Source organism: Urocitellus parryii, unplaced genomic scaffold, assembly GCF_045843805.1.
Source record: "Urocitellus parryii isolate mUroPar1 unplaced genomic scaffold, mUroPar1.hap1 Scaffold_87, whole genome shotgun sequence".
Classification (NCBI taxonomy): Eukaryota; Metazoa; Chordata; class Mammalia; order Rodentia; family Sciuridae; genus Urocitellus; species Urocitellus parryii.
The window spans coordinates 341,572-353,904 of record NW_027554208.1 but is presented as its reverse complement, the minus strand read 5'-3'; the positions used below and the strand labels follow the sequence as shown (position 1 = coordinate 353,904).

The window sequence follows — 12,333 nt, the reverse complement described above, 5'->3', positions numbered from 1 at the left end:
TTTTTAGTTTACTTCTTCTAAAGTAGATAATCTATCTCCTCATAACTGGTGCCCTGAACCCTTCTTGCCTACCGAATTCATTGTACCAGCCTCCTAATTGATCTCTAAACTGTTGTCTTCCACATTACTGCCAGAGTGATTGATCAGAAGAGTAACATTGACTATATCATTTCCTCATTTAAAAAAAAATCCTCAGTAGCTATTGCTTATAACACAGAGTCCAAGCTCCTTAGCAAGGTTTCTGATGCCTGCTGTCTATGAATTTTTGCCCTAGAAATTGCTGCTGCGTGTCCCTTTACTCATAGTATTTGTCTGACTGGGATGCCCTTATCTGACACATTCTTCAAGATTCAGCTCAGTTGTCATTTCCTGAAAGTTTTCCTAAACCTCTAGATGGACCTTAGAGTCCTATGACCCCATCATACCCTTTCTCATTGTAGTTTTGTCATCTGATTTTGAAATGATCTGAATCAGGTTTTTTTCTCTATCTCAAAGCCTTTAAGCTGCTAGAAATCTTTCATTTCCAGTATTCAGTATAATGCCAGGTCCATAGTAGGCATTCAGTAAATGGTCTCTGAAATAAACTACACAGTGATTGACAGTCTGGTGGATGCACATGGAGAGTTACAGAGCACCAGAGTTGAATTTGCTGCCATTATTTAGTTTTCTTCCTAAATTCTTGTAGCAGTGTGAAATAAGAATGAGTAAAACAAAAGTGGATGGTGACCCCCTCCCAAGTAAGTGCCTATAAAGCATCATTGCCAGCATTGGTTGCCAAGGATCAGAACCTTAAACAACAGTTCTGGGTTGGGGTTTTAGCTCAGTGGAAAAGTGTTGGCCTATTATGTATGGTGCACGGAGTTTGATCCTCAGCACCACATAAAAATAAGATATTGTGTCCATCCACAACTAAACTCTTTGTGAAAGAGAGTTTGTTATTTTTATCGTTTGTTTTTTTGGTTTATACTCTTATTAGTAAATACCATTGTTTCACAAGGCAGGGATCTACTAAGGTACCATAATGTCCAATATAATGGCCATTTGTAGTTCTTTTAATTTATACTGTTTAAAAGGAAATAAAATTTAAAATTCAGTTTCTCAACCAGTAGCCACCTTTTAAGTGCTTAATGGCCACATGTGAAAAGTAGCTACTATATTGGATGGGTCAGATACCAAACAAATATATATCATCACAGACATTTTTCTTAATTAGTGATGGTTTGTAGTAAGGGATATTGGAGGCTAAGATTGAAACATGGAGGCACAAGTAAATTTTCAAAGTAATTAATTTCTGATATCAGGCCAGTGTCATAGATAGGTTTTTTTTTTGTACTGGAGATTGAACTGGGGGGCACTTGACCACTGAGCCACATCCCCACCCCTGTTTGATATTTTATTATAGGCAGGGTCTCACTGAGTTTCTTGCACCCTGCTTTTTTGCTGAGGCTGGCTTTGAACTCGTGATCCTCTTGCCTTAGCCTCCCAAACCTCTGGGATTATAGGCATGCACCACCACGCCCGGCCATGGATAGGCTTTTAAAATCAATAGTGGGGAAAAATTTTTTGGTGGTGCTAAGAATTGAACCAGGGTATGTACTCTACCACTGAGTTGTACCTCTGGCCCAGGGAAACATTTCACAATTATCTTTCTTTGATGGGGGAATCTCACTATGTTGCCCCTGTTGGACTCAGACTTACGGGCTCAAGTGATGCTCCAGCTGGACTCAAGCAGTTTTCCTGTCTCAGCTGCCTGAGTAGCTGGGGCTACAGGCACATGTCATGATGGCCAGCTCAGTTAATATTTTTTTTTGTCATACAAGTGCTGAAAAAAGCTTCAGAGATTATCTAGTCTAGTTATTCACTTAGTAGGAAACAAGCTCTGGGGAAAAAAAGTAGTTGACTCTTCAGTGGCAGAAGTCGGGCCTTCTCATTGTCAGTCCACTTTGCCATTCTGTGGTACTTTGCAAGTTGTGTTCTCTGAGGTGGCACATCTTTCTATGTTTTTGATGCCAATGGGTTAAATAAAATAGCTTTTTTTAAAAGTCCTTTAATTTCAGAGGGTTGAACAGTTTCATCGTGATAGTAGGTAATGATCACTGAGCTTTGTGAAATCAATGATGCTAATAAAAATGAAGTACTCCCAAAGACCCTGTTATTGTTTCTCACTTTCTTACAGATTCTAAGTCAGTCAGTTGTTGCTGAATGCACCATAATTATGAAAAGAATCTTACTCTTTGCATATGGGAAGATATCCTGTCTTCATTATGACTTTTTCAAGGTTGAATAATCCTGACTGCACCTGGTTTCAGCTAGTAACTTTGGGGGGAATGTAATCTTTGTTTACCATGATCTTTTTGTGGCAAACGAGGCATAAACAGTGTCAAATGTGTTGCATGAAGTGTGATATTAGTTTGACTGTAAAATGAGCTATTTGAATCTTTGAATCCAATATTAGAGTCTTTATTTTTCTTTGCATGGAATTTTGTTTTCCCATCTTTAACTGTCGTGAGGATGACTTCTAAATTTCTGTGCTACTGTGATTTTTTCCTTTAAATCGTCCCACGGTCCGCCCTTTCCTCTCCCTTATCTTCCCCACTTCCCTCACCCCAGCTGAAAATCACACAACTCTTGTAAGAATTTTAATCATCTGCAGAAATGAAAATCCTTAGATAGTCTTATTTCTACTAGAATAAGTGACAAAAGGAAATACTGATGATGAGCTGTCTTGTGAAACTGGGGTAATTGGCTTTGTGATGTACCACAATTTTCTTAGTGTCTCAGATAAGTGGCTATGTTGATTACTGCTGTCTAGTTCATGGAGCCTGGGAATTTTTTTACAGTGACCATCTCTTGGGTTGACTATCAGATCTTAGGAGTCCTTTCTTTCTTTGTTTTTAAAAATATTTTTTAGTTGTAATTGGACAGAATACCTTTATTTTATTAATTTTTATGTGATGCTGAGGATTGAATCCAGGGCTTTGAACGTGCTAGGCAAGTGCTCTACTGCTGAGCCACAACTCCAGCCCAGCAGTCCTTTCTTAATGGCTAGTTTTCTGTTGAAGAGACGGGAGAACAATAACTTGATGTTTAGAAAGGCATGTTTTTACTTTGTTGTGTATATTTCTGAGGGTCACAAAAGAAGGATATCTACTGATTTTATTAGTAAACCATTTGTTAAATAGAAGCAGAAGAGAAAGGAACAGTATAAATACTACCTAGCTAGATATGTTAAGTAACTTGTGATATAGAAAGGGTGAAATAGATTATAATAGAACCCTGTTATGAGATATATATGTTTATATAGAATAAGAGATGTGTTAGGCAGCTTTTTATCACTATGATCAAATACCTGACAAGAACAACTTAGAGGAGGAAAAGTTCATTTGGGGCTTATGGTTTCAGAGGTTCAGTCCATGAACGACTGTCTGACTACTGCTCTGGGCCCAAGGTGTGGCAGAACATGGCAGAAGGGTACAGTGAGGAAAGCTGCTTAGCATATGGTGGGCAGGAAGCAGAGAGAGGAGTTGAGGTGCAAGGGACAAAATACAAACCTCAAAGGCATGCTCCTAGTGACCCAATTCCTCCAACCATGCTACACCTCCCTATAGTTACCATTTAGTTAGTCCATTCAAGCTAGAATGGACTGTTAGGTTAAGGTTACAGCTCTTATAATCAAATCATTTTACTCCTGAATATTTTGGCATCAACAGGAGCTTTTGAGGGGTACCTCACTTCCAAACCATAAGATACAAGATGAATTGTTTTTCCCAAATACAACTTTACATACAGAAAAATACTGATGTATGTATCCCAATACATGAAGATTGTTTTTTATCAGTAAGTGTAAATAAAAAATAAATTTAGAATGATATTCTCATATTTGCATGTTTTCATGAGAGGTTGTAATAGCAGACTTGTTGGACAATAGTTGTTTTGTTTTTCTTAATCTGGATAATACTGGTTATAGGGAAACTGTTTATACTAAATTAGAGAATTATTCTATCCCCTTTCTCCCAGGGGTTGTACCACTGTGATAGTGTACTATGGCATAAGTACTGAGTTAAGAACTGGTTTTGGGGCTGGAGTTGTGGCTCAGCAGTAGAATGCTTGCCTTACACGTGTGCAGCCCTGGGTTGGATCCTCAGCACATAAAAGTAAATAAATAAAATGAAGGTATTGTGTACAACTACAACTAAAAATAAATATTTTAAAAACAAAGAACTGGTTTTATATATGTTTGCTGTCAGAATGTTATCACAAAGGTATAAATGTGTGGACATGTTCAGTAAACATTTACGTTGTTCCCATGATTTGGTGTAATTGAAATGTTTTCTTTTCAATTTCAATTAAGTTTTCCCTTATTCTTTCAGGTGTGGTATTTCTGTTTGGAAAAGTTTTTATTGAATCAGCCAAGACCCATGTGAGCTGTTGTGTCATGGTGAAAAACATTGAGCGAATGCTGTACTTCCTTCCCCGTGAAATGGTAAGCATTAGTGATTAGCTTTGAGATTTCAGTAATTATATATGGCACCCATTCTCTATTCCAAGGTCAACCCTGTCCTTCAGTAGGGCAGCAGTTCTTCACAACCCCAATTCTTTCTTACTCCTTGCTTCATGACCACTGATTGTCAGCAATTCCAATAGAGGATGGGGAAATTAGAGAAATGAAGTTGAACTCAGTTTTTCAACTTGTTAGAGTAAAAGTGTCTGAGTTTTAATACAGAATGTTATATTTCCCTTACTCCTCATTTCCATAATAATTGGGCTTGGGACTCTAAGGCTCTAAAACATGACATGGCATTTGGCCCAGTTTTCCTGCTCTTGTTGCATAGGCAGCTGTAATATTTCCCCTGTGGCCATTTAACAAGATCAGTTCCATTTGCTTCTTCTTTATTAGGACTTTTAATATCTCCAGCTCCCTCCCAGTATCAGTCCCTCCCCATTTCTGTTGAATTGTGGAGCATCTTGGTTAGGATTTATAATATTTATTTTCCCATTGTTTCTTAGCATTGATCATCTTTGCCTTGCTTTATGGTGCTTTGGGAGGAATTGGCCATTGGGTTTAGTATTTTTTAGGGATTGTTTTGCCTTTGAACTCATTGTTGAGACTGTGCTATTAAGTGTTTAAATGGGGGAGGATGAAAACTGTTTTAAACTTGGGTTTCTGGTGGTTAAGAAGATCTTATGTACAGATACTTTTTCTCCCTTTTCTCCTTCCCACGGGAGAACAGAAAATTGATCTAAATACAGGGAAGGAAACAGAAATTCCAGTTACAATGAAGGATGTTTACAATGAATTTGATGAAAGAATAGCAGCAAAATATAAAATTATGAAGTTCAAGTCCAAGGTTTGTATTTGGTTGTAAATTTTTGACCAGCTCTCTTAATTTGTTGTTTGTTAATGTCTTGATTTTGTAAATAGGTATTGCATATCTACTTCATACAAAGTGCCTTCTGCATATCTCTAATTCATAGAATGGCAATCTCATAGGCATGAATATAAAAACTGTGTTAGATTTTTAAAAATAGTTTGCTTTCTTTTTAAACTGCTTGTAAAATAATGGTCATGAATTTGAATATATAGATAACTCAAAGCAAATTACTTTAAATGCTTACATTTCATGTTTTTATTCTGAAATGGCAAAGAAAACATTTTGATTTTATAATTAGTTATTGCCAATGCATTTTGATTAGAAGGTTAAGTAAGTTTTAGTTTTAAAAATCAGGGACTATGATGTTATTTCTGATAGAATGAAAGTCTTATATTCGTGATATGTATGACAAATTGTCCAAACTGGTGTTGGTGGCACATGCCTCTGATTCCAGTGACTTGGGAGGCTGAAGCAGAAGGGTTACAAGTTTGAGACCAACCATAGTAACTTAGTGAGACCCTGTCTCAAAAAATAAAAATAGCTGGGGATATAGCTCAGTGGAGAATGCCCCTAAAAAAAGAAATAATATTTTGATTTTAGTGAGATATTGATGCCTTTGGCCATAATTGTGGGGTCTGTAGCCCACTAAAAATATGGGAAGTTAGTAGTGATGGAAAGAAAGGGAGGATTGAGTTGCAAAAGATACAGCAAACAGTCTTAACTACTTAAGTTTTGGATTGTGGCTGAGTCACTTCTTTAAATTTCCACAAGTAATAATGCACAAGGCCTTGGGTTTGATTCCTAGCACTGCAAACAAAAACTAAAAACATAAAATTCCAGAGACAATGTGTTGTAATGGTGAAGCATATGAATGTTAGAGTCAGGTTGCTTGTGATTTAAGTCTTAGCCCTGCTGCTTACTAGTATCTGATTGTGAACAAGTGCCAAGTGACTTCCCTGTGCCTGTTTCTTTATTTGACAAATGAGGCCCTATTGCAAGCATTGTCAAAAGGGTTAAATCTCTTGATTCATATTGAATGATTAGAATAGTACTTGACACATAGCCAATGCTTACTACATATGAACTATAATTATAATGTTGATTATTCTAGCAAGATGGAGTTGCTTAATGTCAATTAGTAACAAATAATTTTTATTTTTTGAGACAATATTTTGCTATGTTTTATCAGTGAGGCATGTATAGCTCTGGACTTAAACTCACGATTCTCCTACCCAGATTTCTGAGAGTAGCTGGGATTATAGGCATGTGCCACAACCTGTCTCTTGACAAATGATTTAATGCATTAACATTGTAAAAATAAATCTCTTATTGCTCCTATTTGAATGCAAATATTTTGATTTCTGTAGTGTCTAAGAGAAGTCTTTTTAACATTGTCACTATGAGTCTTAGTCCTAGTTGAAAGGTGAAAGGATACCTTTTTGGCTTTAATTACTCTTGTGTCCCACAAGGATGCTAGATTCCTGATGATTTAATATAGGAAAATGTATTATTTATGTAATGCTGGATAATTTGAGTTTTGAAAACTTTTTTGTCTTAATGATTTTTTAAAACATCTACTTATCCAGACAGTGGAAAAGAATTATGCTTTTGAGATACCTGATGTTCCCGAAAAATCTCAGTACTTGGAAGTTAGATACTTGGTAAGTTAAACAAAGAAAATTACCTGGTTTTGGTGAATGGCATTTATTTCTACTTTTGAACTTTCAACTAGCTTTCAATTAGTAGTACTGACAGAACTCCTCAAGCCCACAGTTCATTGAGGTGGACATATAGTAATGAATAACTGAAATGGATAAAATTAATTTTAAGTACATAGTCTACAGGTTATACTGTCTTTCTCTGCTTTCAAGTATGCATCTTTAAACAAATAACTTGAAACAGCACAATTGTTTGTCAAGTGGAATGAATGCCACATGATGGAGTTGGACATCATTAGTCTGTTAAGTGTCTCTTGTAAGCAGTGGAAAGGTGAGAGAGGAGTGTCAGTAGCATCATTATAGTGCTGCTCTTGCTCTTGCTCCTGTGACAGGCAAGGTCGTTGCTGTAGGGTGTTAATTAACTAGACCTTAATCTCTTTTTACCTTTGTTCTAGTGTTTTGATCCCACAATGTTGGAAAAGGGAAACTTTTAAAAAATGTTTTTGGCAGTGGTGATGAAAAGTACCATGGAAGCTTTTTCAATTTCAATTTTTCAAGTCCCACTCTGTTGCTTTCATTCTTCTAATGGAGTGGTACTTACTTGGCTATTCTTTATCAGTGAGGCATGTACAGCTTTGGACACAAATTCTCTCTTGGGGGAGCTTCTTGGCCTATTTTCTTCTAATGGGTGTCATGAAGATGCATTATTTTGTCATTGTGAATTGTTTTTGTTTCCTACTGTGAATTGTTTTGGATTTCATTTGTAGCAAATTACATTTCACATGTATCAAAGGGGTTTCTTCTGCTGCTTCATAGAGAGGCTTTTGTTTATTTCAAATATAGAATTGGAAAATGTGAAGTAATAGTTTTAAACAAAAAAGATTTTTTTCCTTTTAGGCAGAAGCTTCCTCAGTATTTAAAAGGAGAAACATTTTCTCATGTATTTGGAACCAACACATCCAGCTTGGAACTGTTCTTGATGAACAGAAAGATCAAAGTACCTTGTTGGCTTGAAGTAAAAAATCCACGTAAGGAAAAATTTAGTCATAATGCTAAGTAGGTTGCTGATAAATGTGCTTTTTTTCCCCTAAAGGGAAGTTAAGGAATTGGTTTATATATTTTAGTGTGTTTATTTCCTTTTGTGTTTTTTCATCAAGATTTTCCTTGGGTGATTGTAGGTATATTTGGAATCACTTTATCTCTGTAATGCCTGGCAGTTTAGTTTAGAAGGAGGCCTTAGCACAGGCAGCCGTTCAGGGTGCGTCCCATTATGCTGTTGTTTACATGTACTTCCCACCTGGCAGATAATGCCCAGCTGTTCTCCATAGTAAACTGCTGACCTTTGGAGGGGAGAAGAATCACATCCTAATGTGGATAGTACTTGTTTTGCCTGTTACTTGATATTTTCTAGCACTTGTATCTGAGATACTCTTTTATCTTCATGAATCTCTTAAAAATGTTTTATGATTCCTCCATGGTAGTGCTTTGGGTTTTTTAAACCTATCTTGGGTTCTGGATTCTTTAGATCATTTTACAAAAAGCTTTGTTTGGATTTAAAAAAAAAATTGTAACTGTAGATGGACAGCATACCTTTATTTTATTTGCTTATTTTTTGTATGTGGTGCTAAGGATCAAATGCTGTGCCTCACACATGCTAGGCAAGTGCTCTGCCACTGAGCCATAGCCTCAGCCACTGTTTGGACTTTTTTTTCTCAAGAAAATGAACATAGGTACACACACATCCAGTAATGTGGCTTATTTTTAGTTAGATATTATGTCATTTTTAATAGAAGATAGGACTGAAGAATATCTCAGTTAATCACAGTTGTCATAATTATGGTACTTTTTCTTTTTAAGTTAACAAAAGCGATTGATGTGTTATTTCTATTTTTTTCAGAGCTCTTGAACCAGCCAATCAGTTGGTGTAAATTTGAGGCCATGGCTTTGAAACCTGACCTGGTGAATGTAATTAAGGATATTGGTCCTCTTCCACTTGTGGTGATGTCTTTCAGCATGAAAACATTGCAGAATGCAAAGAACCATCAACATGAGGTAAAAAAAAAAGGACATATTTTGTATTTGTTCCTTAGGTGTAATACTTGGCCTGAACTTGTATAGCTTTACTGCAACAAAGTTGTTCTTGGAGGGGAAAGCATACTAATTTAGTACAAAACTTCATTTTGGAGAAGGAATTGAATTTGTTTCTTTGTCTGGTGTTGTGGATTTTTTCAAGGAGTTAAATTGCTGAAAATATTTTTTTAATGTACACAGAGAATAATACAATGAACTCTCTATATCAATCACATATTCAGCAGTTAGCAAATTTTGTGACACCTGTTTTTCTCCCTTCTTTTTTTTCTCTTGAAGTATTTTAAAGTCAGTTTCAAACAGCATGTCATTTTAACCCTGTGTGCCTTTGTATACATCTCTTAAAATATGCACATTTTCTTATATACCATCATTAGCAAGCCCAATAACAGTAACAGTGATTCCTTGATTTAGTCTGAAATCCCCAGCACATACTTAAATGACTTTGTTTCTCACAATGTCTTTTAACAGATGGTTTGAATCAGGATTTACACAAGATTCACAGATGGTGTTTAATTTTTGTGCCACTTTCATCTCTTTTTAAATGGTATAACTCCCACCCATTCCCCCCACTTTCTTTTCAATGACATTGAATGATTACAAGAATCACTGATAGTTGTCTCATATAATGTCCCATTTTCTGTCTGTATTTGTTTGCTCTGTTGTGGTATCATTGGACTTCTTCCTCTCTACCAGTGGTTGGCAAACAGTGGTCTGTGAGCCAAATTCATCCCACTACCTGTTTTTGTAAATAAAGTTTCCTTGAAACACAGCATATCTTCAACTGTTTTTGCTCTACAACAGCAGAGTCAGTTAGTCATGACAGAGACCATGAGGCCTGCAAAGACTAAAATACTTATTTTTTGGTCCTTTATAGAAACAGAGTGCCTACTCTTCCTCCATCCTTCATACATCCATATGCTATAAGTTATCTCTAAAGGATGAATTAGATTCAAGTTCAACTTTCTTAGCCAAAATACTTTATAGGTAGTAGAGTGTACTTCATATTGGAAGACACATAATGTCAGGTTAAGCTGCTATTATTGAAGCTAATATTGGTCAGTGGGCTCAAATGGTGATAACCACTGTATATTTCTCCATCAGCTTTTCATCTAACCTTGCCACTACATGTGTTTTGGGCTGTTGTGGAGTGCTGTTGTGGTCTATTGCGTTGTGAGATGTTGAGCAGTGTCCGTGGCCTCTACCTGCTAGATGTGTGTACCCCCTCTCCCTGCTAGGTGTAACAGTCTAAAAATGCCTCCAGCAATTGCCAAATATTCCTTAGAGGAAAATGTGAGGGTACAGTTATCCCCAGTTGAGAACTACTGTTCTAATGCCTCCATGAATTAGTCATTTTACCTCAATTAGTTATTTCATTAAGAGTTTTAAAATGGTGGTTTTTACACACACACACACACACACACACACACACACACACGTATGTGTATTCCCTATCTGTTGAATTCATTATTATTTTATTTTTGACATTATTATTTTGAAATGGGGTCTCACTATGTTGCCCAGGCTGGCCTTGAACTTCTGGGCTCAAGTGAGCCCCCTGCCTCAGTCTCTCAAGTAGCTGGAACCATAGGCGAGCACCAGTGTGGTCAGCTTGTTACATTTGATCCTTATGGTTTTCTTACTCTGATCAATGGGAGTTTCTTTATGTTTGCTTCATTTTGACATAAATGGGGGTATTTTTAAAAGAGGATTTTGGACAATATTTGCATTCTTTTAGTATGTGATTTCATCTTTATTTTTGGTAGTGCTGGAGACTGAATGAATGCAAGCGCTTGTGCATGCTGAGTGCATGCTCTACCACTGAGCTACAACCCAAGCCCTGATCTTTAAATAATCATTTCTGTAGATGATTGGAGTTAATAGTTAAGTGTTTGGGAAAGGTTCAATAAGTCCTTAGTTAAAATTAAAAAAGAAGTGTCCGTTCTCTTGTGCCCAGAGTTAGGTTTTCACAGACTGTTTCCTAATAAAGTAAATAGGGCTCTGTGGAGAAATGGCTTAATGAAGGCAGGGAATGTTTAAGATAAATCTTGAACATCGTGTTATATCAGAAAGTAAGGATGATATTAAAATCTACTGAAGATATGTCAGAAGGACCTAGGGAACAACTTGCAGAGTATCCTACTGACCAAAGGTGGGACAATGTGAGCACGATAAGAATAATTGCAATAGATGGAAACACTCAGTTCATGATGATACTAACAACAATACCACTGCCACATTGCTCATTTATGAAGGATACTCGGGAACTAACTCATTCTTAAAACTGATAAATGAGGGAATCAAATCAAGCATTATCCTGACTTTTCTGGAAAACATACTGTACCTCAGGCAACCAAATAATTGATGAAGTGAAGTTTCTGTTCTTAGAAGGTTTTCAGCTAATAAATAATGAAGGAAAAATGGAATAATGCCACTTTCTAATCTCCAGTGAAATAATGGCTCTAGGCAATAATTGACAGTGGCTGCTAATTTCACTGAAATATAGAAAAACAGACATTATGTGTCTGTGCTTTCTGATAGAAGTAATCAGTAGCACCTCTAAAGTATTTTTGCCAAATAGTTGAACCTGGTTTTGATAAAGTCATTTGATCTAACTGTGAATTTATAGGCAGTACAGAAACAGAATGTGTTAAATGAAAGTGACCCTATTAGGATATAAGCAACAGAATCCATACTACGGAGCATTCTATAGGATAAACAACTCAGTTTCTTCAACTAATGTAAATTGCAGGGAGATGATAAGTGGGGTAGGGTTGTACCTGTAGTTTTACATATCAGTAAGAATGCAGAATATATATTAGGTGTCTGATAAGTGATTTCCTCCTTCCTTTCTTTGCAGGTTATTGCTATAGCAGCTTTGGTTCATCACAATTTTGCATTAGATAAAGCACCCCCACAACCTCCCTTTCAGTCACACTTCTGTGGTATGTATTTTTTAAAGATACTTTGTTAAAGACTTGATTTTTTTCTTAGACTTTCAAAAATTATTTTCAAGAATAAATAGTGCATACTGTTAAGGTTGTTTTTAGCTATGGAAACTAAGTTTTATTGTCCAGAGTTTTCTGTGCAATGAGGCAGGTGCCAAGGAATAAATTAATGTTCGCCTATTCGGGAGAGGTTATAGTAATATCAAATTGAAATTGAGTTGTACTACAATTCAATGTGTGAAACATCCACAGAATTCTGTGTGTTTA

At 36.3% G+C, this 12,333-nt stretch overlaps 1 protein-coding gene across 1 annotated transcript in view; it reads left to right on the top strand.

Annotated features, from left to right (window-relative positions):
• LOC144253026 (DNA polymerase alpha catalytic subunit-like) overlaps nt 1–12,333 on the top strand; it is a 52,423-nt gene that overhangs the window by 21,627 nt on the left and 18,463 nt on the right. Inside the window, 7 exon segments of the mRNA XM_077794988.1 lie at nt 4,371–4,483; nt 5,232–5,348; nt 6,959–7,033; nt 7,928–7,935; nt 7,937–8,058; nt 8,928–9,082; nt 11,979–12,063. Of these exon segments, the coding sequence (XP_077651114.1) occupies nt 4,371–4,483; nt 5,232–5,348; nt 6,959–7,033; nt 7,928–7,935; nt 7,937–8,058; nt 8,928–9,082; nt 11,979–12,063 (675 nt within the window).